Genomic DNA, 27,946 nt, shown 5'->3' with positions numbered 1-27,946 from the left:
AGGTGCTAGACTTCTCTCTTGGTGGCTGCAGATGCAACTATTATAGGAAAGTGCCAAAGGATAAGCAGAGGGAAAGCGATTAAGTTCCTAAAAACAGGCAGTTTTGCTCTGTGTAGGTTACCATAAATGTAGAGAATGTGATCAAAAACTGCACATAAAAGTACTGCTGCTATAACCTGTAATTTTTATGCCTTTCCCTCACGGCAATCTAACTCCCTAGCTATATGTTTATACAGTACATAATGCCACTTAGAAAGAGATATAAAGGAAAAGTAAACTGAAAAAGGAAAGTTAATCAGACTGACCTTTAAACCTCTTGAATCTATTCTACTTAATACTGAAGTGTTAAAAGAGATTTCATGGAAATAACTAATGCAACATTTAACAACCAACATGAAGCAAAAACCAGCCTGAATTGTGCTGTTCAACCAAATTTGCCATTAATTACCAAATACTTACAATCATCAGGCAAAACTTCCTTGAACTGCTCAAAATACGAATTCAACCGCACTAAGCTTTCCATGTTAATTATTTCTTGCAGTGAAGTGTCTCCAAACCTTTAAAAGATGAAGAACGGAACAGTTAAGCCCAAGGTAAAAGGCTTCTCCTCTTCTTTGAAACACTGGCACTTGGCAATATGACTACTAGAAAACAGTTTAAAGAGTAATCCCATGAAATTCCTAACCATTCAAATGCCAAGTAAAGCATAACAGAGAAGTGTTTTAGTGATTCATTACAGAAAAAGAAAATACTTGAGTGTGAGGTGAAAAGTGGGAAGGAAGGTGAAAGAAAAATCATGTACAAAATAGTATTTAAAATCCTTTGGCTTTTGTGTATCTTTTTCAATATTAAATACCTCTCTGGTAAATCATTTCATCTAAGTTCAAACATTTAATAATGGATTTACTGGTTTAGTTCATAAGCTATTAGTAACCATAACATCAGTAGATAGGATTGAGAACTTTGACCTCAGAAATGTAAGTGAGAAATATGGATCTAGGAGTAATAAACCACGAATGTAATAAATATTGTCAACAATGCATCTCAGCTAACTATAACTACATACACAGATAAACAGACAAGAGTACTGACATCTGTAACTATGTTAGTCACATTTACAGGCAATAGAAGACAAGAGTAACTGCTGGATAACTGCTAGCTATCCCCCTCTATACAATCTACCCTGGTACCAAGGCTGCTGTCAAAACATGCATGTGCCTTATCTCACTGGAGTTCTCCATCAGAGCACTGATCTGTCACCATATTATTTACAGGATATAGCCACAGCAGAGGGAAGCTCTGGTGGCGCTTTCTCTAGCAAGTATAATTATATAATTATATATTTCAGCTTTATAAAAACAGTGTTGCATTACATAAGTACTGCAAGGAGATGTTAAAACAAAGGTCCACCTAGCCCATTATCCAGTTTTTGACAGTAGCCACAAGAGGTTGCAAAACCAAGAGGGCAAATACACAGCAATACTCAGAATGATTTATCAGTGTTTAGTGATCTGTCACTCCCAGAGGTCTAAAGTCACAAGCAGCTCCCTGCGTTAAACAGCTCATGATAGATTTCCTTGGCTGTAAATTCACTTCTGAACCACATAAACCTGCACTAGACTCAAACCCATGAGGCAAGATGCTCCACAGCTACATGCCATATAAAGAAGGACCTCCTTTTGTTTGTTTTGCACTTGACAGTTTCATTTAGTATTCCCTTGTTCTTGTACTGGAGAAACTGAATCACTGTTAGTAACGCAACACTGTGACTGCATAGAAACATTCTTCCATCAGAACAGGAGATTGCTGAGCTGCCATTAAGGTTGAGCTTGCATGACCGAATACATACTTCTCTGCTAGGGTTTGCTGCTCATTGATTCCCACGTTGAAAAGAACAGGCTGAACCCTCAATAACATGCCACTTTGAATCTCTCGCGGCAACAAATCAAACAAGGCGCTTGGCAAGGGGATCCTCACATTAAATCCATCACTGCAAAGAAATAAACAGCCATTAGACATGAAGATCAAAAAGCTACATTCTGAGAGTGTATTATTTATGGAAAGATGGATAATATCTGGAACATAATACAATTATTAAAAGAAATCTCAGTCAAAACTGAGGACTTTAAGGAACTGCCACAGGTTGTTCCTAATCAGAAAAGCTATTCTAGTTCAAAAGCAAGCCTCCACAACCTGTAGTGTTGATTTTACATTCTCATGGACATTTCAATCAGATTTTCAGTTTCCTGAACAAAGTTGATTTTGTTCTGCTCATTAATACCACAGCTCTTCTACAACTTGGGTAGAAAGAGACAAATTTTGGCATGTCCCCATCTCATAAAGAGCAAAGTATATTTGTTTTGCTTTGTTTACCGATTTCCAGTGATGACTGGCAGCATGTCAGTAGATGTATTTGATGTGGCCTGAGTTACTTTAAAGGTTACATTCCTCAAGTCCATGATTCCCAGACTCATGTCCTCCAGCATTGCCAGCTCCTCACCTAAATCATGGAAGAAAAAAGTGAATCGTAATCATTACTCATTATGTAAAACTTCCCTTTATCAATTTGACGACAACTGTAGGTCACCTCTCTCTTAAAGCTCTATGGACAAACAGGCTCTGGAGACCAGGCTTTCACCTTGACCTACAGACTGCAGACAATGTCATCATTGACTTTATGAGTTTGGGAAACACCAATTATCTAGCACAGTCCAAACTACAGTTGTTCAAGTAGATTATATATGCTGATTTTCCAATTTAGATGATGCTAGTAAGTACTCCTCTGCATTGCCACAGACATGATATCCTTTGTGTTGTAAAAGTGTGTTGGAAAAGTTACAAGATATTCCACATTTGTTCAGCAAAGCATTCCCTAACTGACATCCAGATGGCTGTACAGACACAGGACTGAAACATTTTGAACAAAGTACTATCCCTTTTTGTATTCTCTCTTTAATCTTAATTTGTGCTGTGAGATTACAGGAGGCCAAGGAAATTCAAAAAGCATTATTTTGGGCACAGTTTCTCCCAGCTTACCAAAAATTTAATCCATTTCTTTTCTGAAAAAAAGAATCACTGAGACATTTTTATATTTTTTTTTAAACCTTTGACATTACAGAATCATAGAATAGTTAGGGTTGGAATAAACCAGGTATAGTTTCTTTTTAGAAGTAATTCAATTAAATGTGAAGAACTTCAGAATTGTTAGCTAATTAAGTGCTTTAGCTATAATGTGCTTTTGCATTTCAGTTTTCAAAATCATTTTGTAGCTGAGCTGCAGCTTGTCCAAAACACTCGTATTCTGCTGTATTCTGCCAATTTAATGCAGAATTTGCTGGCTCAACAGCTAATACCACCCACTTGCCCTGTGCCTTTACCATAAGTACTCAGAAGGCTCTCAAACTGCGCCAGCAAGCCAATGGTGTAGAGCTGTCTCAGAAATCCATCATCATGCAGGCAGTTCCTCAGCTTGATAATGAAACCACAAATGAGAGCAGTCAGCTGTGGGAGAGAAAATGCACAAAAGTGAAATTATTCAAGACAAAAAAAGCTCTTCAGCCCCAAACAGAAACAACATAACATAGAAGAAGTGCCATACAATCTGTCAGACTGATGCTCTTTTCCCTTCAATGTCACTCTTCTTTCCCTTACAGCTGAAAAGAGACAACTGACCAACAAAAGCCCAAAACATTCATAAAATCAGATTTAGGCATACTGCCTTCATGTTGCAAGCTCTCCCAAAATGGGAATGCTGTTGATCTTGCATCTGTTTGTTTTCTGGATACAATGACTTGTATTAGGGTCTACAACTTATGAATTACAAAAAAGTCTCCGAGGAGAACTGTTCTAGTTACAGATGGAAAAGCACCACAGCTAGTTCCAGGCCACGGATTTTGATAGAATGAATAAATGTGTTTGTTTTTTAAATGCCATCTTAACACAGCTTTAAAATGCAGTATCTGCGTTATGCAAAGATTCCAACTCTAGTGTTACAAGATATTCAGGACAACATCCTGAAGACCCAGTACTAGATCACTACTAAGGTGTAAGATTAGTACTAATCTTAAGTCACTCTGTCAACAAAGGAATTTCCCAGGTGATTGCCATATACTATGTACACAGGTGTACAACTTTGTTACAGAATTAAATAGAAGGGAATAAAGTTCATTTTATGATGGGTAAACATAACCAAAACACCGAGTTGAAAAGTTATCTGCACTATGAAGTGGGTTTTGCATAGAAAAAATCCCTGAATTTATTTCTGTGAGACATTACATGAGACAAACAATGTCCAAGAGTTAAGATGTTTGAAATAAACGAATGAGATACTGATTTCACAGGGAAGTAGACACACTACAGAAATGTAGTGGGCAGAAGAAATGTGGAAGGCTTTTTAGTGCAGCCATCTGCTAATCAGTAAAAGAAACCCCAGCAGGCCCAGAAAGAGAACTTCTGGGGAAAAGAAACTCAGCACTCATTTCCCTCCCTGTAGCTAGACTTCTCTCCTTAGCTACTACAGGTGCTGTTGGTTTTCTCAATGCAAAAAAACAACAAAAGGTAACTGAGGGAGTACACTTTCCATCTTCTGGTTTTAGTTTGGTGGCATTAGAAGGCAAAACAGTATATAGGAAGCAGTATACTTTCACTAGTTCTGGAATAATTTTTGTTTACAATAGTGAACATATATCCAAGGGGGCATTTCAGTTATATATTGTCAAATGAATGTAAATGACCAATAAGGGCAGGATCTCCTGTGAGAAGAGATCACAGTGTTAAACCTGAGAGTAGAACAGATAAGAAAAATTCTGAAAACAGTACTCTTTCAGATTTCTTACAGACCCCACCAACATGTCAAAGTGCAATCAAATCATCCATATTTGCTTGCTTACAGTTTGGCAGAAGACAACATCCCTGCGATACTGAAGGCTCAGGCAGAGCCCTATTGTCGGGGCACTGTCCTGCATTAATAAAAAGACCATGGCTTTCTTTGCCTTGTCACTCATCATGGCTACACAGTCTGTGAGTGTTGTCAACAAGGGATAAAGAGCTTCGCTCCATTCACCTGGTTAAAAGAAAATAAAATAGCAGCACTGTAAGTACTTTATTTGAAACAAACAAACATGCATTAAGAAGAAACTTCATGTTGCAAGTTGAAGTTGTTGGTAACTCACATTTAGGGCTTGTTTTATTTTGGCTGATGGTTACTCCCTGCTTGTTATTAATCAAGTAATCTTACAGAGTGGTTACCACATGAGGAAAATATGGAGAATTCTACTCTGCAAGGCTGTTGTGACTTTCCTGACTGGAATAGCTCCCAGATTTGTGCCCACAGAACAGGCTATATAATAGTTGATTTGGAAAGCATAACAGAAACATGAATATCTATATACACAAGTGTATATAACTGTGTGTGCCTGTTCAAACATACCCTTTCATAGTGTGTCCATGGACAGACACTGTGAAGTCGATCATATAACAGAAATAGTGAACATCTGCTTAGCCATTTCTGTCAATGAGATTTCTCCCAAATATCTTGCCTTTGAATTTTTTTTGTGGACTCATAGGTGTATCATTCAACTGCCTCACCATCTTATTGATCCTTGTTGCACCTCAGTGAGGTAAGACAATGCTTATCTCTGATTTGCGACAAAGGACTAATAAGGCACAGAGGTGAAAAAATTCATGTAGGTACTCTTTTAAGTGTCCTCTGTCTGCTGAGTTGCTTTGAAGGCTTAGAGCTAGCTAGCAAGAAACACTAAGGGATTAAAATGGGAGTTAGCCAGATCACTGGACGTAGTTCAGACCTTGACTTTCACTGAAACACACAAGCTACATCCCAGAGGGACTCTGTTCAAGGTCCTAAACAAGAAGCACAGAAATGAAACTGGGTTGCCAAAGTCCTATTTTAGTATACCAAACACTGTGCCCTTCCTTTTCTCTAAGAGACTGCTCTGCCTTAAAATGCCCCACAAGCTCAGTTTCTTTTCTTTCCTTCTTTCATCTTCTGTCTTAATCAAATACCAATTAAAAAAACCCAACATTTCTATGACTGTATGAAAAGTTACTCAGATGCTATACCAAAATCCATTCTGTCTGCAACATAAAAAGAAAATAGGACAGTGCTTTGGTTTTGCCCTACTTAAGTAAGGTGAAGTTGAAACAGAAAAACACCTCTCTTTTTAAAGGGAAGGACAGTGTGTTCTATTTCTAAAAAGCACTGGAGCTCACAAACAGAACAAACACAACGCCCATTCTGATTGCCTGTAGGAACAAGGCAATGTACAGATCAGAACCTGCATGAATGGGGCACTTCAGGCCCCTGAAAGGAAGTTGTTTGGGATTTTGACTCAAATGCATGACTACGAGCTAGTAATAACGAACATTTCTTTGATAAGCAGCCAATGAGGTGAACTTTGGAAGTCTGCTAACAGAAACATAACTGACAAGATTACCAAAACTATCCTTTTTGCTTTTGTTCTGTGCAGTAGATAGATAACCTAATAAACTACACAAAGGGGAAACTGTTTGGCTCTGTTCCATTGCCAAGAAAAAAGCAGGAAACATCAAAAGAACAGGTAAGGAATTGCAGCTTGTCTTTTATATTCTACGAAGTATTTTCTCTCAAAATAAATCAGATGCCATAATATGACCCCATGAACACTTAAAAAGCAAAACACATATGATACAAACAGTGTTTCTCTTACTGCATTTAAGAGCTTTTCTATAAACAAATGAGAATGGCAAAAAGAACTGAAAATATCTTCCAGCACATCATCATCTCATTGCCTCGGTATACATATGTGTATACATGTATACTCAAGTGTGTAACTCATGTATATGAGTTTTCTCAGGGGAGATTTACAATTATAGTGCGTCTAGCAGCACTTCATTTGAAAGGTATCCTTATCTGTGGTGATCATAAAGCACACTGATGGTACACAAGCTTGTCTGAAGATAAAGCAATTATTAGATGATTTTTTTCCTCCCAACACTCACATTCAGTGCAGTGGCTCATCCAGGGTAATGAGCAAAAATCCTCTGCGCTGTGTATTCTCTTGGTTTAAGATTTTGGCCATGATAAAAACAAGCCCTTGTCAGTCTGCAAAATTCTAAATGCTTTTTTGCTACCTACGCCACAGGTGTCACCTGTGTTCTTTCAATTTTTTAGTCAATGGTAGTTTCTATCAACAGTAAACAGGAATAAAAGGAGTTGCACTCCTTGGCTCAAATTAAGTTGGAACATTTCACTGACAGCATTCAAACAAATGTCAAAGGACTCTTAAGTGCTTACCTTTCACCTTCATTTCCCTGTCCTTCTGTCTTCCCCTCATTATTTTTCTTAACAGAACTTTATTACTGAAAGAGTATTTTCTATCAAATCAACCAAGGGCACCTTCAAACACCAAGAGGCACCAGTTCTAATGTGAAATCTACTCTGAGCTTTGCTGTTATGTTCTGCGATATAAACTATTACTGACTCCACTGGATAGATCCATAGGTAGGATGATTTGGCATAGGGCCTGAAACAACAAAGATGTAACAAGGTGTTACAGATTTAAAACAGCCAGAGACCTAGTCCAAGCTAGCTGTTGGTATGTCTGGGCCACAAATCACACTTTTTTATCAGAGGTTTCTAGTTCATGTTAGAAGTTATTCCATTTAAAAACTGGCAGAGTGCAAACCAGCAGGATGCCTGTCATTTGCTTTAGGCACTTTATATTGTACAGCAAGAGAAGTCCTGCAGTTTCCACTCAGACAGCTACAACTGAATTCTGGCTGGTAAATAAGTGCCAGATGTGGCCCCATATGTCTTTGCCACTTTTCTTATGACTGCTGCTGACCAAAGTCATACTTTAATACACACTTTGAAATGCAGCATTTTGAAAAGCAGGGAGGAGAACGGCAGAGAGGGAGTGAGGGAAGAAGGAAGGGAGGGGGGGATGCTATGAGCTCACACAGTGGACCTTCTCTGACTGTACACCAAAAAAAAAAACCCAAGTGTCTTGTTTTATGCATTCTATTATGTCTAACATAATACATAAAGCTGGTATAAATCAAGGATGTAATGTCAGCTGGGAAAAGCTTTTGCCTTTTTTCCCCCCAGTTTCTCTCCTACAGAGCAACAAAAAATGTATTAAAGTAACTGTCCTCCAGAGCTCTGAAAAGATATTCTTAGTCTTTTTACATTAAAAACTGCCTAGTATCCATAAATCAAAGTACTGGCTACCCACAGTTGCCCTTGGTTTAGGTCATGGTTGCAAGGACTCATGGTATCTAAAAGAGATATTTGTTAATTAAGTGGTAGTTGCTTAGCCCTGATCAGTAAAGTATAATCAGCAACCCATTAAGCACACAATTGCATCACATTTAGCTTCAAAGGGAAGCAGGCATTAAGTGCTCCATTACAGTGCAGCTTCAGCCACTGAAGTTTAAGACGCAGTTTTGGGGATATCTGGGTACGCAGCTAGGGGGACCTAACTGCTTTTGGTGACTCCCACCTTAAAAATAAATATATAACATTCATTTATGCACTAAAAATATCGCAGAAACTAAAGGGGTGTTCTAAGAATTAAAAACCTGGGGAGTCTTTTTGTTAACTGAAAACATTTTCTCAGTGATAGGAGTCGAGTTGTGTAGCTGAGAAGAATATTTATATGAATATATTATGTGAACATATATGAATATACTTTGTGAAGATGAAAATCATACTTGAACTGGGGCTTTATTTCCTACTGGTTTCACCAATAAACCAAGCAGCCCATGCTGAAACAGTTCAAAGATTGAACTCAGATTAAACTACTCTCAAATGGCCGAAATGACACCCACCTGGCTGGGAGAGAGCAATATTACAGAGGCACATTATTCAGAACTTAGAAATGCAATGCAACTGTGTGGAAGCACAAGGACAGAGGAAAGAAGGCTAACAATGGGATAAAAGTCTCCTAAATTCTGCATCCTGAACCATTAGACTTGCAGTGCCCAATACTGCTTGGGTTGTACCCACAACAAAGATTTTCCATCAGTGTTGTTGACTGCTCCATGTTCTGCTTGAGTTCTCATTCAGAAAGGCCACCTCAACAGCACATATGAAAGGGTATGTCTGAAATGTGTGAAATGTCAGACTCCCACATACTCCAGCGTCATTTGGAACAGGCCTCAAATCATTGTCACCTTCAACAGTTTACTAAAACACATTGACTGGAGAAACCAAAGAGACCAGGAACAAGTGCTCTTACACACCTGGGCATGAGAAGTTAACAGATACCCCCTTACACTATTATTTAGGAAATGGTAACTTCTCAATATGCTTAGGTAACTCACGTGATATTGCAGAGCATTACCACTTCAATCTTAACAGCAAGGAACTTGTTGTTAATTATGAACAAACCCCTGCAATTTCAGAAGAAGCAGAAGCCATGAATGCACATACCTGGGGCAGATTCTTCCGGAGTGGGGCTGCAATCTGCACAGAAATGGAGGGGCAACATGCATGATTAAGGAGCAGCAACACGATTTAAATATAAGCAACTCAAATGCTTAACGCCAGGGTTCTCAAACACTTTCACTGAGTGAAGAGGAGCTCAGCAGAGATACCCCCTTGCCTGCAGGCACTGAGGGCATGGGCTGTCTCCTCCACTCCACTGTTTCTGATCAGAGAAATACCTGGATGGAAACTTGGAGGAAAGCCAGTACCTGCTAGCTCAGGGGATCTCTGTGGATTACCAGCAAGGGCACTGTCAACCCTCAGTGATCCACAATTTGAGAACCACTCACTGGTTTAGTGCAATTATAGAATAAGCTGGCAGCAAGGCTGATAAACAGAAAAGCAAAAGATTAGCAGTAAGTTCAATGCACTTAACAGAAAATGACATTAAAGCACCCACAAGACAAGAGTAATAAAGAAACAGTACTTTACTCTCTTGGACAAATTTCCATTATACAATTTCTGAGGTTGTTAACACAGCATCAGATTCTATATCAAGGGCTGAAACCTCACCAGTGAAGCCTGTGAGTGTTCCACACCCACTTCAGTGGGAGGAACAAGCCGTCAGATGAAAATACACTAGAGTGCAATGCAAACAGTAAAAGAAATTAATACATATACTGTTATAGCAAGTCTTGCATTAATGAAAAGTAGTTTATAAAGCTAACAGGATTTAAACTTCTGCTGTTTATATCTAGGGTCACTAGTCAATAAATTATGAACTTGAAAACAGCAACAGAAAATATCAAGTTCAATTGTATGCATTAGGACAATCAGCTGAGTTAGACAATCCCAGATTGTCTAACCTCTCAGGTTACCTCTCAGTAAATTAAAGCTCATGTTCATTAAGAAGCTGTGTGTCCCCGTGCAATTTTAGTAATGAATACCTAAGCCTATAACAAAAACAAATTTTAAAATAATTTCTGAAGTCTCCCTTCTACTATTTCAGGCAGTATTTTCTTTCACAAACATTCATTTCCAGAGTTCCTCTAAAGTCCTGCCTCTCTCTTGCCAGTTCTTAAACTGTCTTGGTTTGCTGGGTTTTATATTGCTTTCAAAAAAATTCTGGCCACTCAGTGTAATTTATTCAAAACTGGGAAAAACTAATGGAAAAAAAGTGTTAGTTCTTTGAATACATGACAAGGAAAAACTTTAAAATGTTGGGATTCTGAACACAGGGAAAGGATCTTCTTTGTCCCTCAGTTATTCCCATGATCAGCTGTGGAAAGTAACAATGAAAGGGAATTCACAGAATCATAGAATGGTTTGGGTTGGAAGGGACCTTTAATGGTCAACTAATACACCCCCCACCCCAACCCCCTCAATGAGCAGGGACAACTCCAACCAGATCAGGTTGTTTAGAACCCTGGCCTTGAATGTTTCCAGGGATGAGGCACCCACAATTCCCCTGTGCAACCTGCTCCAGTATCTCACCACCCTCATTGTGAAAGCTTCTTCCTTGTATCTAGTCTAAATCTACTCTCTTTCAGTTTAAAAGCAATTAACAGGAGACGTTTGGTGTGGAGTCAAGGGAAGTAACTCAATGGGAATATTCCCACTGATTTCAGTAAAACCAGGTTTCTTGATAGTATTAAAGTCTCTCAAAAATACATTAATTAGGAACTACATCTGATGAGAATGTAATCAAGTATTCAGCTTACCCTGGTTTACAATAAACGTCCCAAGTGCAATTCAAATTACTCATTAAGACCTACAACAGTGTTTGCACCAGATACCTCAGAAACAGGATTCCCTCTCCAGGATTTTTTAAGTTAAATTCACCCAACACTGGTTGGCAGTCAGACATCAGATCTAGTCCTTACACTTACGGAGCACTGGGAAATGGCAACATACTTGTTAGCTTTAAAGCTTGCTACACTTCCTGATTTAATGTTTGTGTTCCAGGTTCTGCGGATTAAAAGGAAAGATATTATTCATCCCTATTTGGAGAAATAGGCAGGAAAGGTTACTGAAACTCTTGGCACAAACAAAATCTTTAGTAGAAGTGCAGCTAATTCCAATTTTTGTGGCGTGTCAAGTTCTAAAGTAGATTTAAAAGTATGACTGAAAATGAAAGAAAATTATTGTTTTAAGATGCTTTCAGCATCAAATTATCTTGGCAAAAGCTTTGGTGTCACCCACCACATATTTTTCCTGTTCTTTTAAATATGAAAATCCACAACTTTTAATCATTCATATGAAGTTGCATTGAAGTTTACTGATAAAACTCCCATGTACATACGTATAAAACTTCATGTAAACTAGCCTGCAAATAAAAACATTTAAAGGTATCAAACTGATAGAAGAAATTTAGTCAAAGATTAACAGACAATGCATTCTGAAACAAGAACCAATTCTTCTGTTCCTTTATAATACACAAAAATGTCAGTCTAATCTAGAAAAACATGGTCATTTGAGATACAACGCTACACAAAAATATATTAACATTTAACTTCCTCCTTTCCCCCCCCCCCCCCCCCCCCGAAAGTATATTGCCTTCTACTGCAACACTAATAATGGGATGGACATGAAGTCACAGACACACGTAAGGGACAAAGGGCCGTCAAACAATAAGACAGAACAGGAAAAAAAAAATGAAAACACAAACTAATCTTACTAGAGTTTATCTTTGCACACCTGCTCTATTAAGTGGCCAAATCATACTGGCCACATGTAAAGAACGTAAGAATAAGCCAAATAAGTACATATGTAAATTAAATAATCCTGAAATCTAATGCATGACTGCAAAATTGTCAGCCTAAACTGATAAGGATATCTTTCATTCACATGATCATGGCATCATGCTGGATTCAATGCAGCACCCACTATACCTCAAATTTTGATAGGATTATTCCATTGAGAGCTTGCATTGCCAACTCCTATCTCCCAGCTACACAGGGTCTAACTAATTGAGTGCCTCAGCCCTACAGCTTTTGACAATTTGGGTTAAAAACTGCTTTAAAATCCTGTAGGCTCATCTGAATTCAGCTCCATCTAATGGGACTGCCTGGCTCCCCCCTATGCTATGGCAGTCCAGCTGGGACCATTAGTGTTGCCAATTGCCCTTGCACTTTTCTCATGTTTTATTTATCTTTCATAGAGATTTGATGCAATAAGCTTTGATTGCTGCAAAGAAGCTGAAGCCAACAGGAAAGCTACCAGAGGTGGTGTCTGACACATGCTAACCCAACCACCTGTTTTACCAGCTTAAAACACCCAGAGTGAAAACCAAATGCGACTGTCATCAATGGATTTGGCAATGTTTTCAGTGGGATCAGGATTTCAAAATAAGTAATGGAGCTTCGCAGCTCCCAGGACACCACCAACCCTTTCTGTGTGACATCAGTGCTTAACACCACCACTGAATTAAAAACACATGGAAGGATGTAACGCAGGCTTAGGGATGATGCCAGCACGCAGGGAGAAAGCAGCGGTGAGAAGCAGTGTCTGGCATACGCACTTGTCTTTCTGAGAGAATGGCATGCAGAGGATGGTGTGGATGGTGGTGGTGAGGATGATGAAGGTGGTGAGGATGATGAGGTCTCATTTAAATCTTCTGGATTTATCCAGTAGGCACGAGTGTCCCGATTACCTTTCTTGCTACTAGAGCTGACGTCACACTGGAAAACATCTTCACAGCTGTCACTCTGCAAGCGCTCCTTCTGGAGAAGTTTGTCCACTCTCTGTATAATACACTCCAGACTTTTGTCAACATTCAACCAAACTTTCTCCTTAAAAGAAAACATTCCTTTCTCAATTTAAAAAGAAAAGAGACACTGGGTAATAAATCCCTTGGCAACGTATTTTCTCCTGTGATTCTAGTCACAACTGCTCTGAGAAGTTTCCTCTGGGCTATCCTGTACACAATTTCTGGATATATAAATAACATATACCAGCACGTCAAGAATATGTACAAACATGACTTGCATGGCAAATTGTAAAGCTATTTTCTAAGTAAATTTGCTGAGCAATTATTTGAACTATTTCAATTTCCAGCTGGCAATATTGTTTATTCTTGAAACTCATGTTTGACATAATAATTGTATGCAATCACACATCTCTTTTCCTATATAACACAGTGAATAACAGATAAAATTACTGTATTGTATTACTATCCAAATAGCTGAATTGGCTTTCTTCATATCTCATTACTCTGAGTTTGACTATAGGTCAATGTATGCCAAAATAATTAAAATAAGGATCTATTTAAAAAATGACCTGTATCTCATTTAAAAATTGGTATTTCACAATATAGAATCATAGAATGGTTTGGGTTGGAAAGGACCTTAAGATCATCTAATTCCAACCCCCCTGCCAGGGGCAGGGATAACTCACACTAAACCATGTCACCCAAGGCTTTGTCCAACCTGCCAGGAATGGGGCATTCATTATATATATATATATATATAGATAGATATATAATTGTTTTCATGAATTTCAACAATTTTTGAGATTTCATTAACTTCTTTTTGTATTATACAGTGACAGAATCTAAGCAGCCAAATTCTTATTTCAGTTGGCAGCGTGGTGAGGAAAACCATTTAAATACTTTGTTCAAGCAGTATTAAAATGGTGTTCATAATTAAAACAGAGTTGGACTGCAAGTTCTAAATATTTAGATGAGAATAAAAACCAGGAAGGCTGAATTGGATAGCTAATGCACACAAATTATGCTTTATTTTGGAGAACTGTAAATACCCTTTGTAATAGAGTCAGGTTTTTACTTTAAAAGCTATTTACTTTCCCTTGGAACTGACTTCAGAAATGCCATTCACCTACTGTAATGATTTCCACTGTTTAGGAAATGTGGAAATATTATTAAGGCCTGTTTCTATCCCCCTGCCAAGGAGTAACAGAGCACAGGACAGTCAATGTCTTTGCTAGTTGACCAGTACCTCTAAACCACTTGCCCAATGTGTATCTGGTGAGCAATTAAAGAGCTTATAGACAAAAGAACACAGCAATACAGCAATCAAAAAATAAAAAGAAGAAAATATTCATCCCTCCACTAAGCAAACATACCCATTCCTCTTCATGCCAATCCACCTGCAGAGAAGATCGGCTATTTCTTCCTGTCCATCTGGCCACAAGCGTATCTTGATCATTCCTCAACATCACTTGCTCCCCTTCTCCAGAGGTTGGAGATGCTTTTGAAGCTATGTAGTCTGGCCTTGCAGCATTCAGTCCATGTATTGAATTTGCTAACAACTTGCAGTCACAGACTGTGACAAGTTGCCGGGTCTAAAAAGTAATAAACCCCACACATTTTAACTATTTTTCATTATTCGATACACCATTTATACTATATTCTTTCACAGAAAGAAAAAAGAACTAGTATTCTGTAAAAGAAAGTAACCATTGTTTAGGAGTCCCTAAGGTGCCTTTGCAATCATTTAACTGAATGGCTTTAAAAAGCAATATAGGACACCCAAACACAAATGGTACATTTCCAAAGTCGTATTACTGTATTAGCCTTGCAGCAGTTGAAAATCTCACAAAGTGTGCTGTTCATCTTTATTTGCACCTCACTCTTCATTAGACAAAAGCTTAGAACAATGTGCAGACAATTTTATAGCGTATACAATAGTTGCCACACCAAAAACCATGTTTAGACCTCCACCACGCTGTCTGAAATCATAACAAGACATAAGAGGAGGACTAAAAATATAACCCACCAGTCAATGCAACTTGTTCCCTTATTTAGTGGTGTTGTATTAAAGAATTTCTATAAGTTATGTGAATATGAAAAGTATCTGGTCTGCGCATCTACTAAGATAACTACAAACAAGCCCTTACTACATTATATATACATGTTGTCCAGCTGTTGAAAAACCCACAGATCAGTTATACACACTGTACTCATTTGGAGCAAATATAATACATAATACATTTACATGGGGTCACACTGTATTTTGCACTCTACAAAGCTGTATGCATATCCCTTCCACTGGGACAATTTATGGCAAACTGTTCGGCCATTACTGCTATTCAACAGCCTTCAGATCTGTTTCAGGGATAGAAAACATCAGTGTAACAGTATTTGGGTTTTTTTGTCCCTGTAAATAAGACCATGTTCAGTTGTGGGTCTAGTCTGGTTTCTGTTAGCATTCATCAAGAAATAACTGATTCACATCACTATAATTCAAGCAAAGGCTGTGTCACCATTATTCCTTATTTTGCCAGTGGAAAAATACAGAATTGTTTCATTAACTTTTGCCCAGTAGCTGCTGCTTGACAGATGATTTGGAGGAACATTACAAAACCCCAGGTGGTTATGCAGAAAAGAGTATAAAAGAAAGTGAAGAATGCACATTTCTGGAATATGATGAATGGAGTGAACCAGAGGACATTGCTCTCCACTGCACTCCCAAGAAGAGGTGAAGGGAAGCGTGTGAAAAGTAACAGACAACCTAAATAAAAAGCAGCAGATTGTAAAGCCTAGTCTGACTTTGCTTTTTCTTTAGGCCTGTACACATTACAATACACTACCGAACAAGGTAAAACAGGTATTTCAAGAAAACCCACTACAGACAGAGAAAAAAAATACCCTGTGTTTTAGTGTGGAAATGCATTATTCTCCTACCTTGTCTGCTAGGATGGCAAGTGTTCTTTCAAGGCCATTAGCTGATCTATCCTTGGCAGCTCTTGAGAGCCTTTCTGCATAGTAACTGACTTGCGTTTTCAGGGTGTTGATTTGTGCAATAATTTCCTTTGCTCTGACAATGTCCTGTGGGATGTATATTATAGACTGGGAACTTGTTGAAGTGCTGAAAAAGAAAGACTGATGTTACGGAGAAAACTGATCTAGAGGAACACACATTACAGTGGCATGCTGGGGAATTAATGGCAGACAACGAAAATTTACCTAAACTAGCAATCAACAGTGAAAGGCCAGTGGGCAATTGCACAGCAGGAACATGATCCTAGAGCCTTCTCTGACTTTACTGAAAGCATTCAGATGAAGATTTACTAATCCCTTATGCCAAAGGGTTGTGGGCAGAGTTTGTATACCAGAGGGACAGTTTTGCTGAGGAGAATGTGGGTGATAGATCTTGCCATCGGATACAGAATTACTGTTAGCCGAGACAGCTTACCCCATTCTCCCTCTCCTTATCACACAGACACTTCAATGGGGCCTGTTTTATAAACCTGTTTTATCACGTATCTACTAGGGCTATGAAAAGAAAATCTGCACTCCTAACACAGAAGTGCCACCAGATCCATAATGCAAACACTGTGGTATTAACAAAAAATCCTTGCTAGTGTACCTTTTCCCTTGTTGCAGGCCTGATTCAAGTTACACCAGCAAAAGCAATCTTATGATATATAAAAACAAAGTGTATCTCCAGACTAACCCAAGGACTCTGCCCTTGGTGCACCTTCTGTTAGCACACACTTCTTATACTAAACTAGGGACATGATATAACTGTCCCTACTATAAACTCAGCTGTAACAATGTAAAGCAGTACCAAATTTTGGCCTCTTCCAAATAGTAAGGGTAATAAACTATAGTTTATGTCCTCTAAATTTAGATGTCTACAGAAGTTGCTTACAAGACAGACGCTTGGACTCCCTCTGTGAAGAATAGCTCTTCTAAAGGGTGATTTAATCCTACCAGAGAAGAACCTTTTACAAAAGCTGTCTTTTAGCTTAGAAAATGGCTTTAAACTGAAGTTGTGCTCTTAGTTAACTATTTGGAACCAACCCACCACTATTCTCCTTGCCAAGCAGTATGCTGGTTTTATCCTCCCAATAGGAAAGCTATAAAAAGATCAGGCCTTTACATCAGCTCCAGCTGTAACAAGTGTGATGTCCTTTTATGACATGGCATGATAATACACCAATGGTATAGTATCTTAATTTTATTAATTTATTTCCAGTAATGAATGGCTTCAGCATAGTGACAGCAGAGAATAACCTACTGCTTGCACCACTCTCAGCACTGGTCAATTGACACAGCTACAAGACTACATAGGGAGGAGTTTCTTTTCCAGGCACAGTTACCTCAGATCATGACCTCTGAGGAGTAGGAATTTCCCTACTACCCCCTAGAGCAATGCTGTTAATTTCTGTAGTGTATCTGTGAGATAAGACAGGAGGGTTCTGTGGGGCACGCTTTAAAATCATCACCACAAATACCAATTCGCATCCCTTAGCTAATATTAAGGCAAGGGTGAAGCTTAATCCCAGTATCTGTCTGACCTCCATTATAAGAATAGATGAGGGATTTGTTCTCAAAGGATATAATGCATAAGTGATTCCTGAAAGGTTCCTTATTTGTGTCCCTCTGGTCACCCACCTGAGTGGAGCAGAGAACCACTCCCCAGTACTGCTACACCATACAGTAAATTCATCTCAGCTTTTAGGACTTGTTGCATACATGATTTATGCTTTTTATTGACTGGTGATGTTAGTGACAATTCCTCTGAGCAATTTCTTTCCACGACAGTGTGGCTAACATGCATAAAGACGTATTTGGCAGGAAAGGCCATGCAGCATATTGAGATCTGATTTAGAATTATTACATTTTTAATCACAAACATTTGCTGGGATGATCAGGGGTAAAATTTCTGGTGTAAAATTTACATATATTTACTTTCCAACCTGCAACTGCGTTTTCAAATGAACAGCTCTCATTGTACTGTATCAGCAAACTGTAACACAGCCTTAACTCCCAGTGAATTAGGGGTTCAACCTCTAATACAAGTAATTTAGAGCAGAAATTCTGCACTGTTGAACCATCAAGTAATGTTTCCTTTTTGTAGCACTGAACACCACAACATGAAGACAAATAAACAGAATTTAAGTGAAAATGTTTAAATGAAGACATGGGTTGCAAAAATATAAACCATGCCCAATTTATCACCATAAAGATTAAAAAATACATAGAGTTATCTGAATTATCTTCCATCTCTGGTAGTAAGTTTCTCTCTCCAGGTAGTTTTCACTGGAAATAACAGAGGAAAAGATATAAAATTGTGTTCTGATCCACAGCTTTCTAACTTATGCTTGGAGAGAGCCAAGAAGCTTGCTGTTCATTACAAACAAACATTGCAGATGAAATGAAATTCATTCACACATCATGTTCCACAAAGCAGCTACAACTACTTAGGCACAATTAGGGATGCCATGATGCATGACATTAAAAAGCCCTCCACACTTTAAAACACACCACATCTTTGCCAAAAAAAAACAAAAACAAAAACAACAAAGAAGGAAAAGAAAAATAAAAGAACCCAAAGAACAGAAACCCTCTCTACAGAACTCTCAGAAACAGAAAACTCACCAACACTCCTCATAACTGCTAAAAAAACAGAAAACCAAAATAAAATTAGCAGATTGTTAGCAAATACCAAAGCAGAAAACAAAAGATGTTTGGGGAAATATCTTATTTGAGTCATCTTTTCAACAAGGTGGGTACATAATGATTAAACTTGTAAGCAAAAAACCCACAGATTGCCAGATGCCCGTGCGTTGTTCTGGGGAAATGTGGATGCATCAAGCACAGTTTTGCCAATGAAAAAAGAAAGAACTGAATGATACCTATGTAACAGTGCAACTGAGGAGATGGATCTCAGTTCTACTATACCAACTTTTATGATAACACAGAAGTATTTAAAAGAAAATATATTCTTTAATTACTGAACCTCGGTCCATTGTCATAGACCCAGAAGTAGCAATTCTGTAAAGCTTAGAGGAAAAGTACTGAATAGAAATTAAGCTCTTTGACCAGCTTAGTTACTCTGGGGTGGGGGAAATGGAAATTAGGTATTGCAGGAATAAGGACCATTTCAGTTGCTAAACTCACAGAAGGATTTTATTTCAGAAAGCAATTTCAGTGATATCAAAAGAATAGTATAGCAGTGCTTCCAGTTTACAGTTTCCTGCATATTTTTGCACCTATCTTTTTATCAGTACGTATCTGACTGATGTTCACAGGATGCTGCTATTTACTTCTCTGCTGCCAAAATGAATTCTGCAGTTGGCAGACCCTGGTTCCCATGTTACTCCCTCCCCCCATCAGCTCCAAATCCTACAAATCCTCTCTTTGGAAGGGCATTATCAAAGTCTCCTTTTTCCTGTCTGCAATGTCCTTGTCCTGCTGCTCTCATTGTTCCTTAAATTCTCCATGCTGCAGCACAAGTACTGCAGATCCAGACAGCATTAGCTCTTCCTTGAGAGCTGAAGTGGGTGCCATGTAGGTCTCTCCCTTTAGCATATGTGACATGTCCAATTTCTGCCCCTTCCTCTAATATATATGGTTGCACTTCCAGAGAGGTCACTAGAAAAGTGCCTGAAGACACGACTGTGGAGGTCAAGCATCCTGCCTGCAGAGCAGAGTGAGGCCAGGTTCAGAAGCCTAATCTGTGCATAAATCTGTGCAGAAAAGCCTCCAGCAATAATCCCAGAACTAAATCCAAGTTGTCAAAAGGGAATCTGCCTGTCAGGCACAGCTGTACTATGCCTGCTGTACTATTAGCTGTACTAAAAAGAGTTCAGTGACAGAACTTTAAAGCTATGAGAGGTCTGAAAGTCTCCTGCAAATAATGGGTTGAAAGCACAAGGTAGTGCAGCTGACGATGTTCTACATTTTTCTAGTCCACAATTAGGCAGTACACAATACCTAAACCAGCTAAACTAAATGAAGTAACAAGTATTTGGGAAAATTCATGATTTCACTAAAAAGACTATCAGAAAGGGCCCATCAGTAAGCAAACAAATAAAACAAATATGGTAGTATAAGGGGGAAACTGTTTTCCTTCTTCCTTTTGGGAAAAAAACATGGAATAATCTTTACATTGTATAGTAGAACCATTGAATGAAGTGCAACAAAACCATAGAATGAAGTCATTTTCCAAATCACTGAGCGTGGACCAGGACTAAAAGTCACAATAATAGTTGACACAACATTTCTACTTACTGTTTCTTTGCCTCTTCAAATTTATGCAGCTTTTTCCGCAAGCCACCTGATTTAAAGCCTTGACAATGAGCTGCTGGTGCTCCTATGGTGACTATGTCGTAGTTCTGATCTGGGATGGACAAAAAGGACTTACGGATGAAAGCCTGTAATCTTTAATGTGGACAAATAATTGTGGAAATTTAAAAACTACTCTGAAAGTAATTTTTGTAAAACTTTCTGCCTGTGTTTTGAAGGACATGGAAAACTGAATTGGTTTAGATGTCCTGGAAATCCATCAGGTACTTTTGAGGCGAAAGAACCATACTTGAATGCAGGCCCTCTGTTTCTTAATCTAGAAGACTGACAGTGAAAAGCAAAGACTTGAACACTGGTCTTTATACAAAGCCTGCCATTACTGGAATCCCTCATATGGATGCATGGAACAAGTGTGTGCCCCCTGGTTAGTAAGAATTACTGTTAAAAGAAGGGAAAACAAGGTTATATATGAAGAAATAAGCTTGATGTGAACAAGCTGCTGTGATTCTGCAGAAGTGGTTCCAGAGACAAAGCACACATCCTTGACAAGAAACAAATCGGAACCTTTGCTATTCTGCTACAATTCAAAATGACTGGAAGAGACATAGCAGCTTAACCCAATGCATTCTTTCATATAAAGGCTGACTTGTGTCACCTAGGGTACAGTTAACTCCAGAGCTTAGTTTTGCCACCTGTATAATAGCAATAATTATACTTACACCTATTCTTTTGGAGAGATTTGGAATCTGAGGATAGAAGGTGCCACAAAAATGCCAAGTAGTACTAGTACTACAGAGCAGTAGTTTGTAGAAACTTGGCTGTACGGTTGAGGAAGGAAATGAAAAAAGAAAAAAGGAGAGAAAAGTAACAAAATAAGGTAAAGAAAGACAGAAAGAAAAAATACCTGATCCTCCATCATCCTGGACTCTCATTCTCTGTATGTGTAAATTCGTAGGAACAAATTCCAATTTTTTATCAGCTTTCAAGCTACTGGCTTTAAATGAAGGACCTGAGAAATGCAGGAGAAAAGTAAGCATAAAACCCCTCTGCTTCTGCTTATGCTAAAACATTCAAGGAGTGTCATTCACCATTTGCTACATGCTGAAAGTAAAACAGAGAAAAGAAAGAAAAAAGATGTATCTTTCTGTTACAGGTCATAATTGTTCTGTACTTTCAGGGTAAAATAAGAGCATGAATAAAGCAGACAAGTATCTCAGATGATTAGCAAACTCACAATAAATGTTAATGAAGAAATCTAATAATAGCATTTTTTACTTATCAAACTAAGACATTCTGGATTGCCAATTTCAGAGAAGCACTAACAATCACAGCTGTGAAATATCACATTATTATGAAAAAGAAATCACCTTTATACTGGTGCAGATCAGTTAGATTTTCCTGATAAGTTAAAATAATTGTCTGGTACTGAGTGACTATTTGTCGACGAAGGCTTTCCCAACAAGGAGACAGTTCTCCCAGTTCTTCCAGTTCACAAACCCTAGGCGGAGAGAAGAGAAATAAATAAAAAAGAAAAGGAAAAAGAGAGGTGTTCAGTTCTATAGTCCTCTTGACCAATGGGTTTCACTTTGTACCAATGTAGCACCATCCTCTGCTGATGCATTCTCAATTCACTCTCACCAGACTGAGAATGCTTCCAAAAATAAGCCCCAAAGAACAGCTGTTGGAGCTCTACTTATAGATTCCTCACAGGCAGAATACACTGAATTCCCCTCAGCAGACTCAGGTGTTGGTCAAAACCAAAGCTTCCTACCTTTCTGCAGGAGCTCCCAAACTATATGAAGATCTGCAAATGATGGGCACTGTCATCATGTCAGGTGACCTGGGACAATGAGGGACCTTTTTAGGCAACTCCACTGAACTTCAATGGCTCTCAAATTAAATCAGGACTGTGACAGAAGTTAGGTGGGAGGTTAGCACCTGTCTGACATTAGATACAAGGAGTATTTTCCTTGGCCAGGTATCTACACAACAGTTTCCAAGGCCAGGCCAGGAAGGTCTAAGAAGTATAAGCATGAATAAAGGGTTTGGAGAGACAAAAGATAAACCAGCAAAACTTTCATCTGAGATTCAGGAATTTAGGTTTTACTGCAAGTGGAATAAAGGGCAACTGGATACACCTAGAATGAACAGAAACCTCCCTGGCTTTCCATGGCAACCTGACTGCTAGGTTTTCAGTCACACATGGCAATCTTGTGTTATATTCTGTTCCCCGACAGCACTGCTGAGGAAATATTCAGTGTATTTCACATCATGCTTGTATTACTGTCTTCTTGGATTAAGATATTATTTGGAATAAAGCAAGAAGGCGAAAAGTAAACAAGTCAATGCCAGACACAGTTCAACAGCACATTACCCAGAAAAGGTAGAACAATCACCTACAAAAAGGATCCTGCAGGTTTTTTTGCAGTTCTCAGTATCCTTAATCCACAGTTTTAATCAATTGTATATAGTTTAAGACAGCATTTCATAGAATCATAGAATAGTTAGGGTTGGAAAGGACCTTAAGATCATCTAGTTCCAACCCCCCTGCCATGGGCAGGGACACCTCACACTAAACCGTATCACCCAAGGCCTTGTCCAACCTGGTCTTGAACACTGCCAGGGATGGAGGAGCATTCACAACCTCCCTGGGCAACCTATTCTAGTTCCTCACCACCCTAACAGGAAAGAATTTCCTCCTTATATCCAATCTCACAGAACAATTCTCACTGCACAATATTTAGGATATTAATAAAAGGAAGAAAAATTCCAAGAAAAACTCCAGATTGATTAGCCAATAGGCAACAGTGTAAACTGTATTTATTAGTGACTTAGAGAAAGACATGAACAGTTTCATCTTGTAAACTGCTTTGGCATAAGATGCTATTATGACTACCTTGACAAACTCCCTGCTCAAAACTAACTATGCATCTGAGTCCAGGTCTTCCTGAAGTAAATTCATAGCTTAAGACTTCAAGTTTACTTCTTTGTCCCATGGGGCTGAGGCAGCAGGGGATGTGTCTGCCATAATTAGGTAGTCAAAATATCCCCCTTGGTTAGATGTTTCCTTTCGAAGAGCTCTGACCCAGAAAAGCTTTATGTAGGAGACAGCAGTCATGATTATCCAAGGACATTTTAAAAGTCACCAGTATATTAAGAGAGAAGCAGCTGTGCTTGTGTAGCTGAATTCCTCTGGGCTGCAGCACAGAGTGTGGAGAAAACAAGAATGCTTGGCCAAATCTGAGAGATCCTATGAATACAGAGTGTGGCTGTGCATGTCGTAGAGTGTGTCACTTCAACTGTACAGGGAGAAGTGAGTCTTTCTCTTCAATTACACGAAAGTCATACTTACCTTTGTGCCAAGTAATTCAGCACATACAAAGTGGTACTAGCAATCACCTGGGCTGTTATTAACCCATAACTGTATAAAATATGTAACCAGTCTCTGCATGATTTTAGCAAGAGCCTCTGAACAGTCACATTCCGTGGCTAATACCTTAAGAAACTTCACTGCCCGCAGCCTTACAGAAAGCCACATCTTTTTTCCCCATTCACCCTAAATTCTCCTCTTACTATCTTCAAGTCATTAAACTACATCCATCATAGATGGCACCTTATGGGCATTCTTGTCAACTCTTTAGATTCTTATAGCTGTACTTCAAAATGAATAGGTGGTTTTAAATGTACTGTGAGGAAACCTGTACAGAAACAAAGATATAAAACAATGAATAACCCATGTCTAAATGTGTAATGGCATATCCCAAGCCTTCTCCAACAAGGTTGTAGCAGGACAGCTAGAAAAGATACAGCATTCACTCTCTAGAGTCTAAGTTCTGACTACTCTGAGAGAGCTGGGGTTGTTCAGCCTAGGGAAGAGAAGACTCCAGGGATACCTTTGAGCAGCTTCCAGTGCCTAAAGGGGGCTTACTGTCGAGAGGTGGAGAGGGACTTACTACAAGGGCATGTAGTCACAGGACAAGGGGCAATGGCTTTAAACTGAAAGAGGAGAGATTTAGATTAGATATTAGAAAAAAATTTTCACTGTGAGGGTGGTGAGGCCCTGGCACAGGTTGCCCAGAGAAATTGTGGCTGCCCCATCCCTGGCAGTGTTCAAGGCCAGGCTGGATGGGGCTTTGAGCAGCCTTATCTAGTAGAAGGTGTCCCTGCCTGTGGCAAGAGGGATGGAACTGGATGATCTTTAAGGTCCCTTCCAACCTAAACACTTCTATGATTCTATAATACAGATAATTATATATATAAAAAGATAATGTATTCTAATGTTATGGACCTAATACAGTCACATGAATATGGAATATCTCTTCTGTGGTCTTAACAATACTTTTGTGAGAGGAACAGATAACACATAAATGCAGCTAACTGCAGTGTGATCCTAAGTGTTCACTATTCCAACAATGCCACTGTATGCTCATGTTACCATAGACTCAAGCCAAAAGTCTATACTCTGACATGAAATCTTAATCCACTCTAACTGTACAGTCAGCAACTTGCTGCTTTTACTAATTTTAGTTCAGTGCCTCTGTCCATTAACACAGATATATTTCTTGGTAACTCAGGAACAGTCGTATCACTGCTGTATGTAAACTGGCCTGAACTTACCTTGCAGCATCTTCTTCTAGAAGAAGCTTCACAAATTGCCTAGGGATGTGTAGTGACAGGACGCTCTCCGCCATCTGCTCCAAGATTCTCAAATGGTTTCCATCAGTGGTTGGGAAGCGATACATTCGGCAAATGGCACCACCAAACACTGAAGAATTAAAATCATGTTATTTAAGTTTAAGGTGTACAAAGCCTCTCCTTTTCTAAAGTAAAAGGCTTCAAATCACTAATGTGCTGTAACACACTGCTGTAAAGATCTGGTTTAAGCAGGCATCAGTTCCAACTTTTCCAAGTACAGACAGTCTGCAGTGACCATTCTCCCAGTGTTTGTGGGAAAAGCCTCCAAATTATTTAAAACACTAGGAAATACTAGCAAATTGCATGGAAAATTTTATACTACAGTCAACTTACTGACATAAGTTTGCTTCTGCTGGTTTTACTCTACAATACAGTGCAAATGACAAAATAATTTATTCTTGTATGACCCTCAAAGGGCTGCTCAATCAGCAGCCTGCTTCTATTCAAATAAAACATCTGCTTAAACACCCTGGAGCCACAGGCAGACAACAAGAGATTAACTTTTACTGATGCCCAAAGCTTACTTGTTACAGCACACAGCAGCTTACCAGATTTCAGTAGTGCATCTTTCCGTAATGAAGCATATTTGGATCTGATTCCTAAAGATTCTGTTAAACTTTCATCAACTGGCAACACAGTCTAAAGAAAAAGAAAACCCAGAGCAGTAAAGAATAAAACCTAAGTGTCAGGGCAATATACCTGTGATGACCCTATTTACACAGACTTGAAAGGAGTATTAAAAGCAACACATGGTTAAAATAAATATTTCAAATATATTTACTGTGGACAAAAAATACTGCAGGCTGAAACAATAAATATACCTAAACCCTCCAATCTAAGCATTTCTATTTACTTCTACTACACAGTTCAAAAAGCTGTAAAACTTTCCATCCAGCCCTTCACGATTACTTTATGTTAGCATAGCTCCAGAGTCCTTAAAGGTACTGCACCAACATATGTAGCTACAGCTACAAAGTGATACTAATGCACACTGTGACTATGATACACAGATAGGAGTGCAACGATCACCAGGATACTCAGAACACAAGGTTTACAGACTTAAACACATGCCTAGGCTGAGAAAGCACTATAAATGTCTGCTCTCAGACAAATATTTGGGGCGTCAGAAAAAAGAATAAAATCCAATATTCAAATAACTTGTTCAGTTTTATTAAAATTTTTAAGTTGCCTGTGGAAATTCTGGGTATTTCCTGAGCAACCCCATTACAGCTTGCTTAATGCCCCCTTTCAATTCTAAGTGTGAACTGGAATAGCACATCTTTGTGAAGCTGGTTATCAATGTGCTAAGTGCACCAGCGTACAGTACCACAAGCCTATTCTGATGAAAGGCACAAGTACCTGAAACTAAGGCCTAATCATTGGAAATTAAAATTTTCCTCAAGACTTTCACCCCCAAACATGAGCACCAAGAGCTCTGCAAAATACAAAACCACTTTATCACCATTAGACTGACATTTACAGTATTTTGCAATTATAAAGCCCTACTAAACTTAAAGATGGATGGCAGACATCAACCTAGTTTACTTCAATGCTGGCAATAAATCTGCATTTTTCTGAACTTGTTACAATGCTCATACTCACCCTTCCATTAATTGTATCAGGTGACCTTGTCACTGGAGGCCTTTGGTCAGTTTTTTCCTCCATTTGCCATCCAATAACTGTAATGTTACCTACACGGTCACTTTCAGCCGACCTGCAACAAACACTCTGCGTTGAGATTTTTTTGGAGGTGGACCTGTTTATCAACAAGGGAACACTTATAAAAGGCTATTAATCTTCAAACTTAATGAACATTTTAAATAGGAAGCTTTTCAACTTCATTGAACATATACATGTTTTTATAACATATTATTCCAACAGCAAAATGCTCTCTTCATTCTGCAGGGATGCTGTACAGACCTCCTAATTGAAGGCAACCTAAAATCATGCATGTGTGCCAATTCTTCAGAAGACCTATGACTTACAGTAAGTCTGGCAGAGACTTTATGTTATTATTTTAAGATAAATTCTAATTGTATTTTAAGACTGTTGTTTACATGTAAAAATATGCTTGGACAGCTAGCAAAAAAAAAAAGTCTCTGGAACAGACAATACTGGGAAGGCAAAAAAATAAGCACACAGGATGACTACAAGAAAAAGTTTATGCAACATATTTGTAGATCATGCTCAGCATCCAGCTCATACATCTGAGAGGTAACATGACAATGAGAAGGCAAGCATGTATTCGCACACTTTGATAATCAGAATGTACTTGATATCAAAACAAACAGAGTTTAATAAAGTCCATTTTCAACTTAGTTATGAAAGAATAAACCTAGCAGAATAACCTTGTCTAAAACACAAACCATCAACTCCTGCCATCACATTCCTCTTTCTCACTCCCTCAAAACACACTCATCTTCACACCTATGATAAATTTTAGCCAACGTCATACTTCTCATGCCTCTTCTGACTCGTTCATCCCCCCTGTTAAATCATATAATTTTAAATACTTAACATTTAAGTCATGTCAAATAATTTTTTCTTTACAACTCATTGTGAAAAAAGCTGAAAACCTTACCCATCTCTTCTCTTAGCTTTGCCCATGTTTTGACAGTTGTATCTGGGCTAAGAAATTTCTGCAAGTTTATCAGTTTCTAGTGTTGATTATGCAGATACTACCAACAGCATCTTCCTCAGTCTTTCTGATTATGTTTTCCCCCTTCGACTGACTTCCCCTTGCCTTCTCTAACGTGGATGCCTGTCCTATTTTTAACACATACTACAATGTGCCTTTACACATCAGAGCTCTCCTTCCTTAATCTTACTTT

At 38.6% G+C, this 27,946-nt stretch overlaps 1 protein-coding gene across 15 annotated transcripts in view; it reads right to left on the bottom strand.

Annotated features, from left to right (window-relative positions):
- INPP4A (inositol polyphosphate-4-phosphatase type I A) overlaps positions 1-27,946 on the bottom strand; it is a 103,225-nt gene that overhangs the window by 12,991 nt on the left and 62,288 nt on the right. For 3 of the 15 annotated variants that reach the window (XM_061459710.1, XM_061459709.1, XM_061459714.1), the window contains exons 9-24: positions 26,718-26,871; positions 25,664-25,754; positions 25,038-25,185; positions 21,788-21,918; positions 21,325-21,429; positions 20,406-20,514; positions 18,771-18,788; positions 16,068-16,251; positions 14,507-14,725; positions 12,945-13,215; positions 9,431-9,463; positions 4,890-5,062; positions 3,378-3,501; positions 2,374-2,500; positions 1,850-1,990; positions 460-557 (exon numbers count right to left, since the gene is read on the bottom strand). In XM_061459710.1, the coding sequence (XP_061315694.1) occupies positions 460-557; positions 1,850-1,990; positions 2,374-2,500; positions 3,378-3,501; positions 4,890-5,062; positions 9,431-9,463; positions 12,945-13,215; positions 14,507-14,725; positions 16,068-16,251; positions 18,771-18,788; positions 20,406-20,514; positions 21,325-21,429; positions 21,788-21,918; positions 25,038-25,185; positions 25,664-25,754; positions 26,718-26,871 (2,126 nt within the window). The remainder of the gene's footprint in view (positions 1-459; positions 558-1,849; positions 1,991-2,373; positions 2,501-3,377; positions 3,502-4,889; positions 5,063-9,430; positions 9,464-12,944; positions 13,216-14,506; positions 14,726-16,067; positions 16,252-18,770; positions 18,789-20,405; positions 20,515-21,324; positions 21,430-21,787; positions 21,919-25,037; positions 25,186-25,663; positions 25,755-26,717; positions 26,872-27,946) is intronic. The other 12 variants (XM_061459718.1, XM_061459721.1, XM_061459720.1 and 9 more) reach the window with 9 other exon arrangements.

Source organism: Pezoporus flaviventris, unplaced genomic scaffold, assembly GCF_033815535.1.
Source record: "Pezoporus flaviventris isolate CSIRO_AGI_PZ_B2104156 unplaced genomic scaffold, CSIRO_AGI_Pfla_v1 ptg000030l, whole genome shotgun sequence".
NCBI classification, from domain to species: Eukaryota; Metazoa; Chordata; class Aves; order Psittaciformes; family Psittacidae; genus Pezoporus; species Pezoporus flaviventris.
The sequence above is the reverse complement of the archived record's forward strand: the minus strand, read 5'-3'. Positions and strand labels throughout refer to the sequence as shown.